An 18,381-nucleotide genomic window follows, 5' to 3' on the forward strand; every position below is an offset into this window, starting at 1 on the left:
AAACGATCTCTGGGTTTCTCTGCCTCTTGAGTCGCTGTAAGTCTTAACGGAGCATTAGCCTTCACCTTCGCCTTCCTCACTTAGCAGCTGATGTATGATAGGGAAGAGGTGACTGGGGGATGGGAAGTGACCGAACCCAGGAGAAAAATGGAATACAAATAGTAAATTAGAATCAATTTTTAACCTGATTTTAAAATATAGATTATTCGGTCCATCATATAGTCCATCATACGAGTCTCTGTGAGTTAGATGTTACTATAGAAACCGTAACATACTGTAGACATTAAAATGTGTTGTGTGTTGCAGGTTCCACAGCTCTCAGAGCCACAACACTGTAGCTCTAAGCATAATCATTTATATCATACTAATCTTAATAATATCCGTATTTCGCTTTGTTATAATCCGGGTGAGGTTATATATGGTGTTATACGGGGTGTAAGGCTCAGAATGATGCCTGATTAAGGCATTGTGCGTCTCTGTGCGTGCTCAGCTGGAGAACCCCATTTTCAGCTCAGCTCTTAAACACGAGACTCCATGCAGGCTGAGAAAATAACTGTGAATTATTATCTACGCTTGGTGCTATCAGGCTGGGGCTAACAGCAGTGTCAGGGAGAAGGGGGAAAAGGAGAGATGTACATTTTATTATATGTACTATTACACTGCTCTTACAGTTGGAAGTTTGTTTGTTATCAGCTTAGAATATATGCTGTCACGTGTATAGACACAATATATATGCTGTTCGTCACATCTTGAAATGTTTTATTTCTCTTATAAGTAGTATCTGATAAGGATCTGTAGTATCTTTATCAGTCTTCTTAATACTGATATCTATAGATACTATATATCTATATATTATCCCAAGGACCTGCTGCTAAGAAACTGTGTTCATTCTAATGTTACTACTGTTTGAACATTCAGTATTCACATACAGTATATACACTGGCGCTGTTTCCGTTACTGTTTATTGTCTTTTGTGCATTAACTTTGTGTCTGCACTGTCTTTTGTCCTGCACTGTCTTGTTTGTCTTGTCCTGTGCTGTCCGCACCAGGTTGCACAGTTGCACTTTATGTGGCTATAGCCCTATTCGGACGGGATTAGTTTTACGTGGGGACATGGGGGTAAAGTAATTATTACCAAAGCTTCTCTGTGATTTTAGTCCCGTCCGAATGTGCCATCTCGGTAATCATTACAGACAATGTCAGCAAAGATTAGGACGACTTTTACCTTCTGTAAAAAGGTCCGGAAAAATCACCTCAGGTAATACTAATCCCGTATCTCTGGAAAATTGTCCGTAGTGTGTGTGTGAGTGAATGAGAGTGTGTGTGTGCCCTGCGATGGGTTGGCACTCCGTCCAGGGTGTATCCTGCCTCTATGCCCGATGACGCCCAAGGTAGTTCGGATAAGCGGTAGAAAATGAGTGAGAGAGTGAGAATACTAATCCCGTCCAAATAGACATGCTGTAAATATGTACGGTAAAATTCCATCATTTCCTGTTTAAAAGTAGTTTTTGGCGCGTTTTACAAGCATGGAGGCACTTGAAACAGGAAGCAACGTCATACGCACATGACGACAAGGAGGGTAGTGTGGTGCGTAAAGCGAGTTACCCCTCCCACTTCTGCTAGTTTTACTGAGATGTCTTGTCCCGTGCGAATTGGCCAATTAATATTACAGACGTCCTGATGTAAAATTGCATTACTCCACGTCCCCACGTAGAACTAGTCCCGTCCGAATAGGGCTTAAGACTACTTACATGTCCTTAGCCCTGTCTTTGTTTTATGTACAGTAGCACCTTGATCCTGGAGAAACGTTGTCTCATTTCACTATGTACTGCAACAGCTATATATGATTGATATGACAATAAAAGCTTCTTGACTTGACTTGACTTACCAGATGATACCACCTTGATACCACCATGATCTGGCTAAGGATTATTTAAGGATAAAGGTTTAAACATGCAGTCTCTCATAATCTTGTCACAGCACACAGAAATCTATCTTAAAGACACTGACATTAGAAAAGATGGATTTCCATCCTACTACAGTAGATGATTTCAATTGTAATATGCTGATTGTTATCATGTGGATATTAGTAACATGAGATGATGATGATGTTGATGATGATGATCTTAAACACAATCGAACCATTACAAAGCACTGACACCGGAGACTCCTTCCAAAACGCATTAGTTGCTATTATAGAAATTAGAATGAAGTAAATATTCATTAACATAATATTTAACTAATGAACTAAGACATCCGACCGATCAGAACAGAGAATTTAACAACACTGTGGTATGTAACTTGCTGTATAGAACTGTATACGAGTTGCCAGGTTATTCAGTATACCTCACACACTTCTTTGTGCATTAGTCGGTGAGGTTTTTTCCTTACACGTAGAAATCGCACTCATCTCAATGTAATGCAAGCGCCGCTGCGTTATGATGAAAAATCGGACATTACCCGTCCTCGCTCGGCGTCCCTGTTGTGAACCGTGCGTGTTTTTGTACTCGATGAAGTCACTAGCCTTTAATAGTTCTCGTACCTCAGAAACCACACAGCAATATGTTCTGAGGCAAAGCACAGTAATTTAATCTCAGGGGGGATTTTTCTGCTTTCATATTGCAGTGGGGTTTTTTTTTAAATGGGTATTTTGTGCGTAAGAACGGTCAATAAGCACCGGAAGGTCTGTGTGCTTGTGAGCAATAGATGTTGATAAATCCCACACATTTTAAATCTCTTGCTCTTTCCAGAGCATTCAGATAAAGGACCATAAATCACCATCATGTTTTATATATATTATATATATATATATATATATATATATATATATATATATATATATATATATATATATATATATTAGATGTGACATTATTCACCTCTTAGCTGGTTGGAAAATGCTAGAAATGTGCCTGTGGATGGTCAGGAACACTTCACAATTATATGCGTATTATATGCGTATACCTTATTACAAATTTCAAATTGTGTGTAAACAGACATTTAAACGGCTTACACAATAAATTCATACATATGTAGCTTATTAATGAGGCCCATTGTGTGTGTTTCTTGTTTTTTTGTTGAGATGTAAATATTTTGGACACAATACAGATATTAGTAATATACTGTAAGATGACATGATGATGATGATGATGATGATGATGATATATTGATGATGATGATGATGATGCTGATGATGATCCTTTCTGGTATCTCAGCTGATGACGAAGCACCCTTCCAAGCGTCTAGGCTGTGGTTCAGAAGGCGAGCGGGATGTGCGTGAGCATGCGTTTTTTCGCCGCATCGACTGGGAAAGACTAGAGAACAGAGAGATTCAGCCTCCATTCAAGCCTAAAGTGGTGAGTGGAAAAAAACACACACACTCAGTTACAACTGTAACACACACACACACACACATTTACATTACACACAAATACTGTTATGCATACTACACACACCTACAGTATACACACACACTCACACACAGTCATGCATACTACACACACCTACTGACAAACTTATATGCACATGTGCACACACACACTGTCATATATACTCACTATATACTATATACATACATAGTCTGGCATTTACATTACACACTAAAACTGTCATGCATACTACCCACACATGCACACTCATGCATACACACACACACACACACACACACACACATTTTTACATAACTCACAAAAATTACACGCACATATACACACAGTCATGCATTCTCTCTCTCTCTCTCTCTCTCTCTCTCTCTCTCACACACACACACACACACACACACACACACACACACACACACACACACACACTTTTACATTACTCACAAAAATTACACGCACATATACACACAGTCATGCATTCTCTCTCTCTCTCTCTCTCTCTCTCTCTCACACACACACACACACACACACACACACACAGACATGCAAAATCTGTTATGCACACACACACAAACACACACACACACACACACACACACACACACACACACACACACACACACACTTTTACATTACTCACAAAAATTACACGCACATATACACACAGTCATGCATTCTCTCTCTCTCTCTCTCTCTCTCTCTCTCTCTCTCTCTCTCTCTCTCACACACACACACACACACACACACACACACACAGACATGCAAAATCTGTTATGCCCACGCACACACACACACAAACACAAACACACACACTCACACACATTTTTACATTACTCACAAAAATTACACGCACATATACACACAATCATGCATTCTCTCTCACTCTCTCTCTCTCACACACACACACACACACACACAGAGAGACATGCAAAATCTGTTATGCACACACACTCACACACAAAGATGTGTCACCGCCAGTCATTTACATCTCTCCCCAAAACTGTTAGAGATTGCAGACATTCATAATTAGAATAACTGTGCCGTTATTGTTTCAGACGTTTATTTATATTTATATTTATATCTGTTTTTCAGTGGAAAATCTCACTTACAGCAGCTCTGACAGCAGTTCCAATATTTTAACGTTTCTATGGCAACAAGTAACACAAAGACGTTCGGCATGAACACATTTTCTTCCTTAAAGTTTGTACGCACCGTTTCAGATTAAATGATAACATGTTCTATTTAAATAAATATTTGTAAATTGTTAGTGTTAGGAAAGTGTTGGGGTTAATCACAGTGTGCTTGTGTATTGTGCTAAAACAGCATGGCCAATTGTGTAGCGTTTTGGCTTTTAGCATAAAGAAAAAAATAAATAAATTAAATTAAATTACATTTGATTTTATATATGTGACATGTTCACAGAGTAGGATATTTCAAATTTACAAAAAATAAAATAATAATAATAATAATAATAATAATAATAATAATAATAATAATAATAATAATAATAATAATTCAGAACTCTGTGTGTGTTTGTATGTGTGTGTTCCTGGTAGCATTTTGTCATGGTTATGTGGTCAGTGCTTGTCGGCCCATGAGCATCTGTCTCAGTGACAAATGCTGCAATTGAAATAAAAGCCAGCCATGCCAAAATGGGGTCAAGTATGAGTTATGGCTCTTAGCGACCTGATTTCCCATAAAGCCACAGTACAGCCTCACTTATGACCTGGAGTGTAACATGCATATCTTTTTTACTTACCGAATACACCAAGTGACCCAAATGATGTCCAGGGGTTTCCGCAGCACTTTGCAGTTCGGGCGGCCCGCCTAAGCTGGGAAACCCTACCGCCTTAACTTGGTCGTCCAAAAAATCCATCAAGTGCTTCTGTGTAGTACAGAGTCTACAGAGAAGCCCCCCACTATGGCCCCGCACCCGCCCCGAACCGTACCGCCTTAACTAACAAATTTTCTGCGGGAAACCCTGATGTCAGTATCATGTGAGCATCATCGTTTCCAAACGTCTGCTGTAATATAGTCATGCTTGGCGGATGACTTCTTGGCAACAACGTTGTATTGATGCTAAGACCTGAACCTCTGCCTAGCATCAAACCTATAAACCATACATCTGACTCTGCACATACAATACAGTGCCTTCCAGAAGTATTTACCCAAATACATTGTTTGCTTTTCTGTGTTTTGAACATCATGCTACTGAAATTTAGATGAAGTTCATGTTTTTTGTTTTTTGTAGAAAACTAAATAAGACACTTTATACAAGCGCTTACTTTGGCCAGGGGTTCACTTCCTCAACATTATAGGATAGGAGTCTGCAGATAAGTGGAATATACTGATCTCAATTATTTACAGCCACAATAGTTTGCATGAAGACGTCATTTTGAGTTGCTGTGCAAAAAACGAACTCGTAAAAAAAAAAAATTAATGATGTCTTGTAACTTTCTAGTGTGAATGCTGTATAACAGATTTCTTTCTCTGAGGAAAGTTTGTGGTTTCAGGTGTGTGTGTGTGTGTGTGTGTGTGTGTGTGTGTGTGTGTGTGTGTGTGTGTGTGTGTGTGTGTGTGTGTGTGTGTGTGTGTGTGTTTAAGCAGAGAAAGCTGAACCTGAACTCAGGTCTATTTCAGCTCGATATGACTTTATTTTATTTTTGCCTCTCAGATGGATCGTAGTCCGAGGGCAGACTGCATGAATAAATGATTTACATTATTGTGCTTTATATTAAATATAAATTGGGTGATTATGAGGGACTCGAGACATGTGTGACATAGATAGATAGAGAGAGACCCTGATAATCTCTCTCTCTATCTCTCTCATTTTCTACCGCTTATCCGAACTACCTCGGGTCACGGGGAGCCTGTGCCTATCTCAGGCGTGACCCTGATAATCTATTATTAATATATTTACTGAAATATTAAATATTTTGTATTGCAATAAATGTATTATTATAAAAAAAGTGTTTAACAAGTCAGACTTATATTTTATTCAAATTATTAACAGCATATTTCAGTTCAACCGACAAGCTTTTCTTCCCAAATAGTAAAAGCTGCTTCCTTGCTGCTAACGCTAATGTCAGCTGGTAATGTTTTTCATATTATTATTAGCATAATCACCTGTGTGTGTGTGTGTGTGTGTGTGTGTGTGTGTGTGTGTGTGTGTGTGTGTGTGTGTGTGTGTGTGTGTGTGTGTGTGTCACATTTCTTGAGTCCTTGATAATCACGCAATTTATATTTATTATAAAGCCAAATCATACAAAATGAATTATTCATGAACTCAGCCACCAAACCTCAAACCTGTGTGTGTTTAGAACTGTTCCTACAGACGTACGGTATTCTTCTTGTGTGTCTGTGTGTGAAAATCACATAATACTGTACTGACTAGTAAGTTTGCCCGTAAAATATGAATATTATCATGGTACGTAGTTTAATAGTATGCGTAATTGTCACAGTTTATGGTGTGTAGTAAATATACAAGCGGTTTGAGAAGGATTGTGTTTGTGACAGGAATTGGGTTTGGTTTTGTGAAAGCGTGTAAAGTTGGACAGTGAAGTCAAAACATAAAGTCCTGCAAACAGTGAACCATTGGGTAATGGTGGACAGGACAGAACATGACAGGACATCTGATAATAGACAGGTCAATAGTACTAAAATGAGAAGGTAGACAGGACAAGGGAGACATATTTGTACATGGGAAACTGGGAAAGCTTTTGATGTACAGTAGTTGAGTGCTATGGGCTTAAGCAGTTAAGCTACTGTATGCTACGGGAAGGTGGTTCAGGATTTGCTGGACCTGAGGTTTGTGCTTCATTTTTTTGTAAGGTTTCCCAACTGAGGAAGTTAGGGTCAGATCACAGGGGCAGCTACTGTATGATACAGTGCCCCTGGACCCTGAAGGATTAAGGTCCTTACTCAATTGCCCAACTGTAGCAGCCTGGCAGTTCTGGGGCTTGAACAACAACCTTCTGTTCAACAACCCAGAGCTTTAACCACTTGAGCCACCACTGCCTACATTGTTTAGATAAATCCAGATATAGGGTTACTTACATGTACTTAACACCACTAAGAAATTATTTATTTAAAAAAAACAATTTGTTTGTCTTAAATTTAAAGTGAAGTGACATACGACTAAGTAAGGTGACCCATAGTCAGAATTTGTTCTCTGCATTTAACGCATCCAAAGTGCACACACACAGCAGTGAACACACACACACACACACACCATGAACACACACCCGGAGCAGTGGGCAGCCATTTATGCTGCGGCGCCCGGGGAGCAGTTGGGGGGTTCGGTGCCTTGCTCAAAGGCATCTCAGTCATGGCCGGCCCGAGACTCGATCCCACAACCTTCGGGTTACGAGTCAGACTCTCAAACCTTTAGGCCACGACTTCCACCCCAAATTTCAGCTTTTATTGATAGATTTTTTTTAATTCATTTGTAAGGTTATTTTTAATTCACACTTTTCCAAGCGCTGAGTTTAATCCATCAAGTTATTGACAAATTTCTTATCAATTTCTCGGAAGCACAATCGAGTACTTGAGATATCGGCTTTTGACGGTCTGAGGAAGCAAAACAGGGAAGTAATGCGAGTGAAAATTGAATTCAGATGAATACAAATCAGTCTCTATTTATAGCTGCTAGCTTTCAGTGTGTGTAGGTGAGCGTTAAATAATTAAAGTGTATAAATGTATTGTTAACTGCCACCTGATCCACATCAGCACTCGTTTATTAATGATGATTTCGCTTGCTAGTCATTGATAAAGTCGAAAAAATAACTCTTCTTCAGTCTATTTTCGCCTTTAATAAATCTTAAAACTTACTCTTGTGCATTCTTTTAGTAACTCAGTCCTTCCTTTTTTTACTCCAATTTCCTTTTCGTAGATCCTGACATTAACACAGGTGACTCGGATTTGAGTCACAGTGACCGGATCTTTTTTTTTTTTGCCTAGTTGTTAGGTGTGAGATGATCATAAGGTTGCTGAAACCTTGTTATTATTTTTTTTTTTTTTGGAATGATTGACACCAGCAGTTTTTTAGCTCCAAGGCTTTTTTGCCAAGCTATCATTCATTCCGTCCGTTGTCATGGATGCGGAAAAGAAAGAAGGAAGGAAGGAAGGAAAAGGAAAGCGTCGGCTATTTTTGTCTCGTCTCCAGTTCTGCATCGTATACAGCAGATTCACAAAGGGAAAGCCATCTCGGTTATTGTTGTTGATGCGTCATTTAATCAATCGATCCTTCTTTTACTCTTCCCAACTTCCCACTTCTGACTTTTCTTTCTTTCTAATAGAGTGAGAGAGAGAGAGAGAGAGAGAGAGAGATAGAGAGAGAGAGAGAGCGAGAAAGAGAGAGAGAGAGAGAGAGAGAGAGAGAGAGAGAGAGTGAGTGAGCGACAGACAGTGAGAGAGAGAGTGAGCGACATAGAGAGAGCGAGAGAGTGTGTAATAACAAGGACACACTTAGAGAGAGAATAACAAGGACACACTCTGACACACTCTGCCATTTGTTTCTCTCTCTCTCTCCTGCTCTCTCGCTTTCTCTCTCTCTCTCTCTGTATCTTTCTCTCACTCTCTCTCTATCTGTATCTTTCTCTCACTCTCTCTCTCTCTCTCGCTTTCTCTCTCTGTATCTTTCTCTCACTCTCTCTCTATATATATATATATCTTTCTCTCACTCTCTCTCGCTTCCTCTCACTCTCTCTCTCTCTCTCTCTCTCTCTCTCTCTCTCTCTCTCTCTCTCTCTCTCTCTCTCTCTCTCTCTCTCTCTCTCTCTCTCTCCTGCCAGCCACAATTTCTCCAGACTTCTTTTGTCCCTAAAGCTGTTGAGATCTTCGTCATATCTGTGCCGACTTACTGTCTGCTTACAAATGACATTTTTAATAGAAACATCCTACACACTGTAGATTTAATAGAATTGTCTCATTTTTTTTAAATATCGTTTTTAATTAAGATTGTCACTGAAATATGTGAAAGATAGAAAAAAAACTGATATTATGTTCATTCTTATGCATCCACAAATTGTCGCACATTATCACCGTACCGTGGGCCCGTTTCTGTTTCCGTGCATATTCCTCACCACACCTGAGCCCCTGCGCTCAAACATCAAGCCTCTGCCAATGTATTAGACTCCAGGTGAAAGTCGATAGAGCGTGTAATGTGTCATTTGCACAGTGTCTGTGTGGGTAACAGGGCAATGTTTGTAGCTCTGGAAGATCTGAAGCTGACGCACACCCCTCAAAGCTGCAAGCTGTGAAAGCTATCTGTTGATTATATCTGGGGAGTTTCGGGATGACGCCTCGTCCGATAAGCCGTAAGGCGTCTAATCTCGGATAACACCATGTGCTGACGTAAAATAGACATCAGACATTTACCTGGATTATCGTTGCATTGTGGATACGGCTTTAGCTTCTTTTACTGTGTACACACAAGAAAACTTTTGTCCGTGTGTGTGTGTGTGTGTGTGTGAGAGTGTACAGTATATTGATGTTACATATTGTATGCATAGTTATTGCTGAGTGTTTAGACAATATATCAGTTTGTGTAGTTATGTATGTGTGATATTTTCCTTATTGTCAGTCTCCTAAACTCCTATACTTGTCACATATCTCTCTCTCTCTCTCTCTCTCTCTCTCTCTCTCTCTCTCTCTCTCTGTAGTGCGGGAAGGGGGCCGAGAACTTTGACAAGTTCTTCACACGTACACAGCCACAGCTAACACCTTCAGACGAACTCGTCATCACCAACATCGACCAGTCGGAGTTTGCCGGCTTCACCTTCGTCAACCCGCAGTTTGTCCACCCGTCGCTCACCAACACAATATGAACGCGGATCGATCGAGGCTCCAGGAGTAACCCTACATACAGTACACAACCCCAGGAATGCCTCATGCTTACTCTTTTCCTCGTCATCTCTAAAATAATTTACATTTCAACTCCAAGCATTTTAAATTACTTTCTATTATTTTCTTATAGGATTTCTACAATTATTCAGTTCATCGTTTTAATTTTAGGCCAGTCGGAGAGGATGCTTTAGGCCAGTCAGGGAGGTAAAAGCGCTCGGATGTTGCTGTCTAGTATGGGTGTTTTTACACTAAACTGACCACTTAATATCATAAAGCGTGTCCGTTTACGCTTTATTTCTCTTAACATGAAACCCTGTAAGAGATGCAAAAACCTGTGCTTCCTGCTGTTTATAGTCTAATCCACGCTAGTCTTCCCAATCAGGAAGCACAAAGCGGGGTTTTCTCAGAGCCGTGCGTCAATTATTTTCACCACTGATATGTCAGTTACCTTCGCTTGTGGTCTTGCTTTTTTTCTGAGCGCAGATCGAGCTTCATCGTGGAACTGCTGCGGATATTCAAAGTGAAATGATGATTAAAAATGAAAACTATCGGTCTAAAAACATTCGGTATGGCTAGGTTAAATATGTAAAAGCTGCGCTCGCGTTACCGTTAAATAAATGCAGATCTTTGACACAGAAGCAGATACTAAAACATTACGTCTTTAAGAAAAGATAGTATTATTGTATTCATATCCATCTAGTTTCCTTTTCTGGCGTCATCATATCTATTCAATACAATTTCAGTCCTTGATTTTAACCTAGGTTTTATTAAACGCATTATTCTGTGTTAGTATCGCTAACATGACGCCGCTTGATAACTTTATGGTCTGCACGTAAAATAGCAAAACCAAATCACGGTCAGTTCGTATTTCGTCTCGCTTCTTCGTCTAGCTGTAACAGTTTAGTGTTACATTTTTAAGACGAAACTTTTAAGTCTTTTTAATTCAATCTTCTGTGTGTTTAACACAAACTGCAAAGCTGAAGCATTTTTAATAGGAATTTGAAAAATTATTATTGTTATTTTTATTTTTTTTTATTTTTTTTTTCTAATGAAATGAATAATGATGAATTCAAATGGAATGATGCGTTTGCATACTTGTCAAACACACGTGACGTGTCGCATGCTCCGAACTTTTAATAACACCAGAGTATTATATTGTTGCAACCACAAAATGATATCTTTCTATTAGTATTTCCGATTCCTTTCAAATCGTTTTTCTTCCTGACCTGCTAGCGATCATTCAATATAATCTTACAACAGTGTATTAATGATTTTGTAAATACTTCTAGGTTATATAAAAAAAAATAGAGCGAGATAAAGAGATAGAGAGAGACAGAATATAGCAAGTAAAAAAAATTTTATACCAACAACTGAATGTGTTTTTATGACCTTTAGCTGATAAAGAGTTCTCTAGACTCTAAATGTCAGGTTTCTAGACTCATCTTTTGTCAGATTTCTGTCCTTGCACGAGTTTCAATCAGCTCATTTTAACTTTAGGAAATTTATCAAATGCTTTATGCATCGTTTTAGTAACTTTTTTAGTCTGTCTTACCTGTTCCTTACTTGCTGATTAAACTTTTATATACTTGTATATACATGAACTAATACACTACTGCTCAAAGGTTTGGAATCACATGACATGACATTTAAATATTACACTCTCAAAAAAAACAAACAAAAAAAAAGGATAGTAAACTGTACATTTCCTGATCAGTGGAGTTTTATCAAATGGTGTCCAGCACATAACCTTAAGGTCCAGTTGTGTACCGATACACACTAAGGGTTCAAATGATGTATGTTTAAATGCATGATAGCACCACAGTGACGAGGGAAAATACAGTTAGGTATTCCTGAGCATGGATCGTTTTATACAAATAAGCTGTAGAAATGTTAAAATAGCTATCTTCTTAAAGCTAATAACTTTCTTTATTTGGATTTTGGGAATTGTGAATATTTCAAATCGGATTAGTCTTTACAGCTTTCTCCAAAAGAAAAGCGTGCAACGTAATACGATGGTTATTTTCTAGCTTTATAATTAGATGGATTTGTTAACATTACCGATAACTTTCATTTCCGTGATGATCTCAGACTTTTAAGCAGTAGTGTATGTATGCGAGAGAACTAAAACCACAGTTACATCTTTGTGTAATTGAACTTTTTCTGTACTAAGGTTTACATCACAGCTTTACCTGCTTAAAATCAACCGGTGTGCTGGACGTCAGCACAGACGCTTTAAAAACAACCCCACGTGTTTTTTCCAAACATGTCTGGAACAGGCTACTGTATATTGTTTGTGAGAGTTGATTGGTTGTAAAAGTGCGAGCTGATTGGCTGCTGTGGTCCTGCGGTTGCCTCGGCTCTTCCAGGTGCATGCTGGTTACGCTAAAGGTATGCACATGGAAACGTCACTAAAACAGACACACGTATACGGTATGGATATTCTTATATACTTATATATACATAAAGTGTGCATGACTGAAGCATTCCAGATCACACAGCATGGACTTAATGTGGCGAAAAGATATCTCATGTGATTGGATGTTTTTTGTCCTCTGTCGGTCTTAACAGTAATGAAAATGTTGAATTTCTTTAAGTCTCGTCCTTTATATTTATGTCGTATGGATTCTTCACACTACCAAGCTTAACATTTCTAACATGTGATCTTAAGGGAAGATCTGAAAACAGTTTAGTTATCATTATTAGATTATTTTGGTCATCGTCTTCATATAGGCTAACTTTCAGCACCAGCTATAGGGAAGCGTAACAGTCTCCATGACAACATTATACTGTAGCTGCTTCATCCTATGATCGTCATGTACAGGCACTTGGCTGATTAGTAATTAGATGATACGTCATGATTCTACACACAAACGGAAGAGAATTATTGTGATTAGACAGTTCTCCCTATATAAGCAGAATATCAGGTAGGAAGTATTACTCTGATGGAGTCTTATACTTTCACACCAAAGCATTTCTTTTCCTGATTTATAGTTAAAGTACAAGTTATATTAAAGGTAGGGTGACATTGAGCAAATCCATTTCGTTGGAAGAGATTTTAACCAAGAAGTAATCAAATCAGGTCCAATCACCATTTAGACCCTTAAAAACCCACTTAAACTTTTTCATTAAATTGATAAAGGGGGGGGGGGGGGGCACGGTGGCTTAGTGGTTAGCACGTTTGCCTCACGCCTCCAGGGTTGGGGGTTTGATTCCCACCTCAGCCTTGTGCGTGTGGAGTTTGCATGTTCTCCCCGTGCCTCGGGGGTTTCCTCCGGGTACTCCGGTTTCCTCCCCCGGTCCAAAGACATGCATGGTAGGTTGAATGGCATCTCTGGAAAATTGTCTGTAGTGTGTGAGTGAATGAGAGTGTGTGTGTGCGCCCAGCGATGGGTTGGCACTCCATCCAGGGTGTATCCTGCCTCGATGGCCGATGACCCGAGGTAGTTTGGATAAGCGGTAGAACATGAGTGAGTGAGTGAGTGAGAGAGTGAGTGATAAATATAGGTCTTGTTGAGATGTAGATGTAAATTTCCAGGGAAATAAAATAATGTCCCGTTCTTCAAAATGTCTCTTCAGCAAGTTAGAACATTATAAACATTATAATATATCACTAATGGCTGCAGATTTTCTTTCCTTTGTGACTAAAGCCAGCTAACTGCCAAGTCATCTACACAAACTATCTAGGCTTTTAGGTCACAAAATGATAATTAAAAGCAACTACTGGTCTGGTTTGAACAGAATTATGAAATTGCCAACACAGAAAAGGCTTCATATGGCCATCCTCCTAAACTGTTAAGTTTGATGTCCTCTCTGTCAATCAGAGAGATACTAGCCAATCATGTGCATCTCTAAGCTAACGTATGTGGTAGAGGGCAAATAACACTCTCCTAGACGTGTGTTATACTGCTCTGTGGTGCAGCTGTTTGCAGATGATGCAGAATCTGGCTTTACATGTCTTGGAGAAAACCCGATGCTTGCTTTTACCCGCCTGGGTGGTAGCTGTTGTGTAGCAAGCAAGAAGAAAGTAGGAATGACTACAATGAAGGAAAAATGTTTACAGAAATGCTAACTTAAAAGCTTCCATTCGTTGTAGTCGTGTGCTACAATTTATTCCATGTGCGTTTGCTTGTCGTCACTCCGCCATCCCTCAGCAGTGCCAAGCCGATTACTGAGCCCGATGTTAGCCGTGTTGCACTAGCTGTGAAGTCTCCACCACCACATGTGGAAGTGTTTATTTAAAAACTGTGTTGCAGACACATGTAGCCATATTCCTTTGTGTGTATGAGCCTCTGGAGACAGAGGAGATAATTAGTCCACTACAGTGCTGATAATGTGGTGGTGTGTGCAGTTCCTCAGCCATGTGTGCAGCCACTGCCTTCTGATTTCTTCAGCGTTGTTTGCTTTGCTTGTGCGACCATTTTGAAGTGAAGGAATATCCAGTCTTGCCTTACCTAACAATCAGACCATCCCTGTGCCTCTGTGTGTGTGTGTGTGTGTGTGTGTGTGTGTGTGTGTGTGTGTGTGTGTGTGTGTGTGTGTGTGTGTGTGTGTGTGTGTGTGTGTGTGTGTGTGTGTCTGTGTCTGTGTCTGTGTGTGTGTGTGTGTGTGCGCGTGTGTGTGCGCATGTGTGTGTGTGCACGTGTGTGTGTGTATGCGCATGCATGTAGCTGTATATGTGTGTGTGTGTGTGTGTGTGTGTGTGTGTGAGTGTGTGTGTGTGCACGTGCATGTAGCTGTATATGTGTGTGTGTGTGTGTGTGCACGCATGCATGTAGCTGTGTGTGTGTGTGTGTGTGTGCGCGCGCGTGTGTGTTTGTGTGTGCGCGCGCGTGTGTGTGTGTGCGCGTGCATGTAGCTATATATGTGTGTGTGTGTGTGTGTGTGTGCATGTAGCTGTATGTGTGTGTGTGTGAGTGTGTGTGTTTGCGTGTGCATGTAGCTGTATATGTGTGTGTGGACGCGTGCATGTAGCTGTGTATGTGTGTGTGTGTGTGTGTGTGTGTGTGTATGTGTGTGTGCATGCGTGCATGTAGCTGTGTGTGTGTGTGTGTGTGTGTGTGTGTGTGTGTGTGTGTGCGCACACGCGTGCATGTAGCTGTATGTGTGTGTGTGTGTGTATGTGTGAGTGTGTGTGTGCGCGTGCATGTAGCTGTATATGTGTGTGTGTATGTGTGTGTGCACGCGTGCATGTAGCTGTATATATGTGTGTGTATGTGTGTGTGTGTATGTGTGTGTGTGTGTGTGTGCACACGTGCATGTAGCTGTGTGTGTGTGTGTGTGTGTGTGTGTGTGTGTGTGTGTGTGTGTGTGCGCACACGCGTGCATGTAGCTTTATATGTGTGTGACAAAATGCTTTTGGCTCTTTTTACTCAAAGTCTGTCCCGCATGCTCTGTTCTTCTCACACTCGTCTCTGCCAAACACTACTGTACAAGAAAACTTATTACAACAGATTCAGCTTCTGTTCTAAAAAAATAAATAAATAAAATAAAAAAAGACACTGCCTCTTTAACCCCTTTTCAACATGCAGAATTGTGTGCATTTCAGGATGAGTCAGAGACAAGCAGCTATTTAATTATTTCATTTCTCCTTCTGTAGTTTTTGTGATTATATAACTGGAGAAAAAGAGAAGATGCTACTGATTCTGCCCCAAAGATTTCAAAATCTAAAATCAACCAATTCCAATTTCCATATACAGACATAGTTTTAATACGTTTAGAAAATAAATAAACAAATCTAAATAATGGCTTTTAAATCATTTTAAATGATATTTTAAAACGAATTATATCGTGTGCCAAAGGTGATTAAATCTATTCTACTCAAAGGGTCGAGTGTAAAAACTCATTTTGTCAGAAAAAAAGTTTTAAAGTAAATATTTACCACAAAAAGTCAGGTTTGAAATTTTATTTCAGCAAAATTACAGATTTGTAAATGAAATTTTCCCTGTAGGACAGATTTAAAATCTAAATCTTAACTAAAGTATGGATTTAATATTAATATAATAAATGACAGATTTAAATAAAGATTTATTTAATATGGACAAAGATTTCAAGTCAATGTAAAATGAGAATTCTGAAAATAAAAAATAATTTGGTATAAATTAGTTCATTTTGAGGTTATTTTATTAATGAACATGTTTTAAAACTAATTCTAATTCTTTGTACTAAAAATGTATTTTATTTTTTATTATTTTGCCAAAATAACAGATTTTAAAACAGATTTTTTTTTTTTTACTTTCACACCTGCTTTTCCAATTTTTTCTTTAGGTTTTTTTTTTTGTCGCTATTCGTTTCTATGTGTTTAGTAAGCAGGATTGCTCGATAATTTGATTATCAGGATGAAAATGTGACCTAAGGTTTAATCTCTGACTTTCTGATGATGGCATGTTAAAATGCCATGTAACACACTCGCTCTCTGTGCTTGTACATTCTGATCCATGATCCACTTTAATGAAGCTTTGTAATGGTGTCTGTTGGTTTGCCCTCCTCTTTCTTGAGTCCACAACTTCAGATATAGCCATTGTTATTTGTACTGACTGTATGATACTGCAAATAAAGTATGAGAAATAAAGCACCACTTTGGTCTGCATTCTCTCATTTCTGTGTATGTAATGTGTGGTACAGTATGTTAACCAGTTTTATTACATAATGTAGGAACCCGTAATTATTTTTTAACGTCAGTCCGTTATTTGACTTATTATAATAATATTTGACAAATATAATAAGCTGCATCATCAGTTTGGTGCTTATCTCTAGGACTATTTTTTTTTCCCAGTGTGCAGATAAAAATAGATTTCAGCGGTGAATCAAAAAATGTCAAGAGTCAGAGAGTACACTTTTTTGTTTGTTTGTTTGTTTGTTTGTATTTGTCAGGGTTTGCAGTTAGTTAAGAGCTAGAAAGGTTTTCATTGACCCCTTATAGAACATCACTGGACTGATTCACATATTAGCATTAATGAAAGAATTCATTTGTTTTGTTCACGAAAATAAAAATACTTCCCTTCATTTGTTTATCACCTTCTAAGAATAAATGAAAGGTTAATGTTAATGACCTAAAAGGTCAATGGGTCAGGCTGGCCAGTCAGCTCACTCGAAGCTTATGTCAGAGTCACAGCAAATGTCACACTCAGCTATCTGTGAATCCCATAATGCACTTGGTATCAAGTCGACAGAAGGCTGTTGCTTTCTACATAAGAATTTCAGTATTTATACAAGAACGCTATTTATATCCTACAAATGCTCCTGAGAAAAGTGTAAATTTACATATAAGGAGACTCACAAATCAAAACCTTATTTGATACACATCAAATCATGTAGTTATAGATGAATTATTAATGATCGGTGATATTACACTGATTTAATTTGTTCCACCTATATGCTTATAGCTTTCAGTTATGTACAACTACAGCATATATACACCTAAATGGATGAAACCATTTTAGGACCTTGATGGAAAAAACAGTCTATTTACAGAAACAATGTTTTACCTACTTTGGTAGAGTCACCGCTGGAAAGCCCTGCTGCTTCACAGCACAAGGTCAACAGACAACGGACCTTACAGTTATAACTTGGCGTTAGGCGAGTGCCGAGAGCAGCCTCTCCTGTGAGACTCCATGATTGACAGAACGATGACAGATGAGAACTTTTGTTAGTATCATTTATTCTGTTTATTTCTATTTAATGAGTGAGATATTTCTCTCTGATTTACACACCTGAATGTTAAAAAAAAAAGCCGACTTGGGCGCACTGATGATTCAAAATACAGTTTCAAAACACAACACGAGGATGTTTAAATGTAGGATAAAAAGCTTTGTGGGTGTCTTATAGTGCAAAAATACAACATCTGGACTCCTTCATCCCTTTTATTGCTTTTATTGTTCCATCATCACTTTTATTGCAAGTCATCTCTCTCTCTGCTTTTCATGAACTGGACATGATGTGACATTAACATCACCTTTACAGCGTTTGGCAGACGCCCTTATATCCAGGGTGACTTATGTTATTTTTATACAACTGAGCAATTAAGAGTTAAGGGCCTGGCTGTGGGGCCCAACAGAGGCAGCTTAAAGGACTGGGAATTGAACTTACAACCTTCTGATTGGTAGCCCAACACCTTAAACACTAAGCTACCACATGCCCCGAGTGAAGGAAGGCTGAA

The 18,381-nt window shown here is 38.9% G+C and overlaps 1 protein-coding gene across 4 annotated transcripts in view; it reads left to right on the forward strand.

The window, feature by feature from the left end:
• Positions 1-13,452, forward strand: part of prkcaa (protein kinase C, alpha, a) — a 132,047-nt gene extending 118,595 nt beyond the window's left edge. For 2 of the 4 annotated variants that reach the window (XM_047813644.1, XM_027133373.2), the window contains 2 exons: positions 3,216-3,356; positions 10,043-13,448. In XM_047813644.1, coding sequence (XP_047669600.1) covers positions 3,216-3,356; positions 10,043-10,207 — 306 coding nt within the window. In that variant the 3' untranslated portion in view covers positions 10,208-13,448. Of the gene's footprint in view, positions 1-3,215; positions 3,357-10,042 lie in introns of all 4 variants that reach the window. The other 2 variants (XM_047813645.1, XM_027133374.2) reach the window with 2 other exon arrangements.
• The last annotated feature ends 4,929 nt before the right edge of the window (positions 13,453-18,381 follow it).

The sequence above is a fragment of the Tachysurus fulvidraco genome, chromosome 5, assembly GCF_022655615.1.
Source record: "Tachysurus fulvidraco isolate hzauxx_2018 chromosome 5, HZAU_PFXX_2.0, whole genome shotgun sequence".
Taxonomy (NCBI): Eukaryota; Metazoa; Chordata; class Actinopteri; order Siluriformes; family Bagridae; genus Tachysurus; species Tachysurus fulvidraco.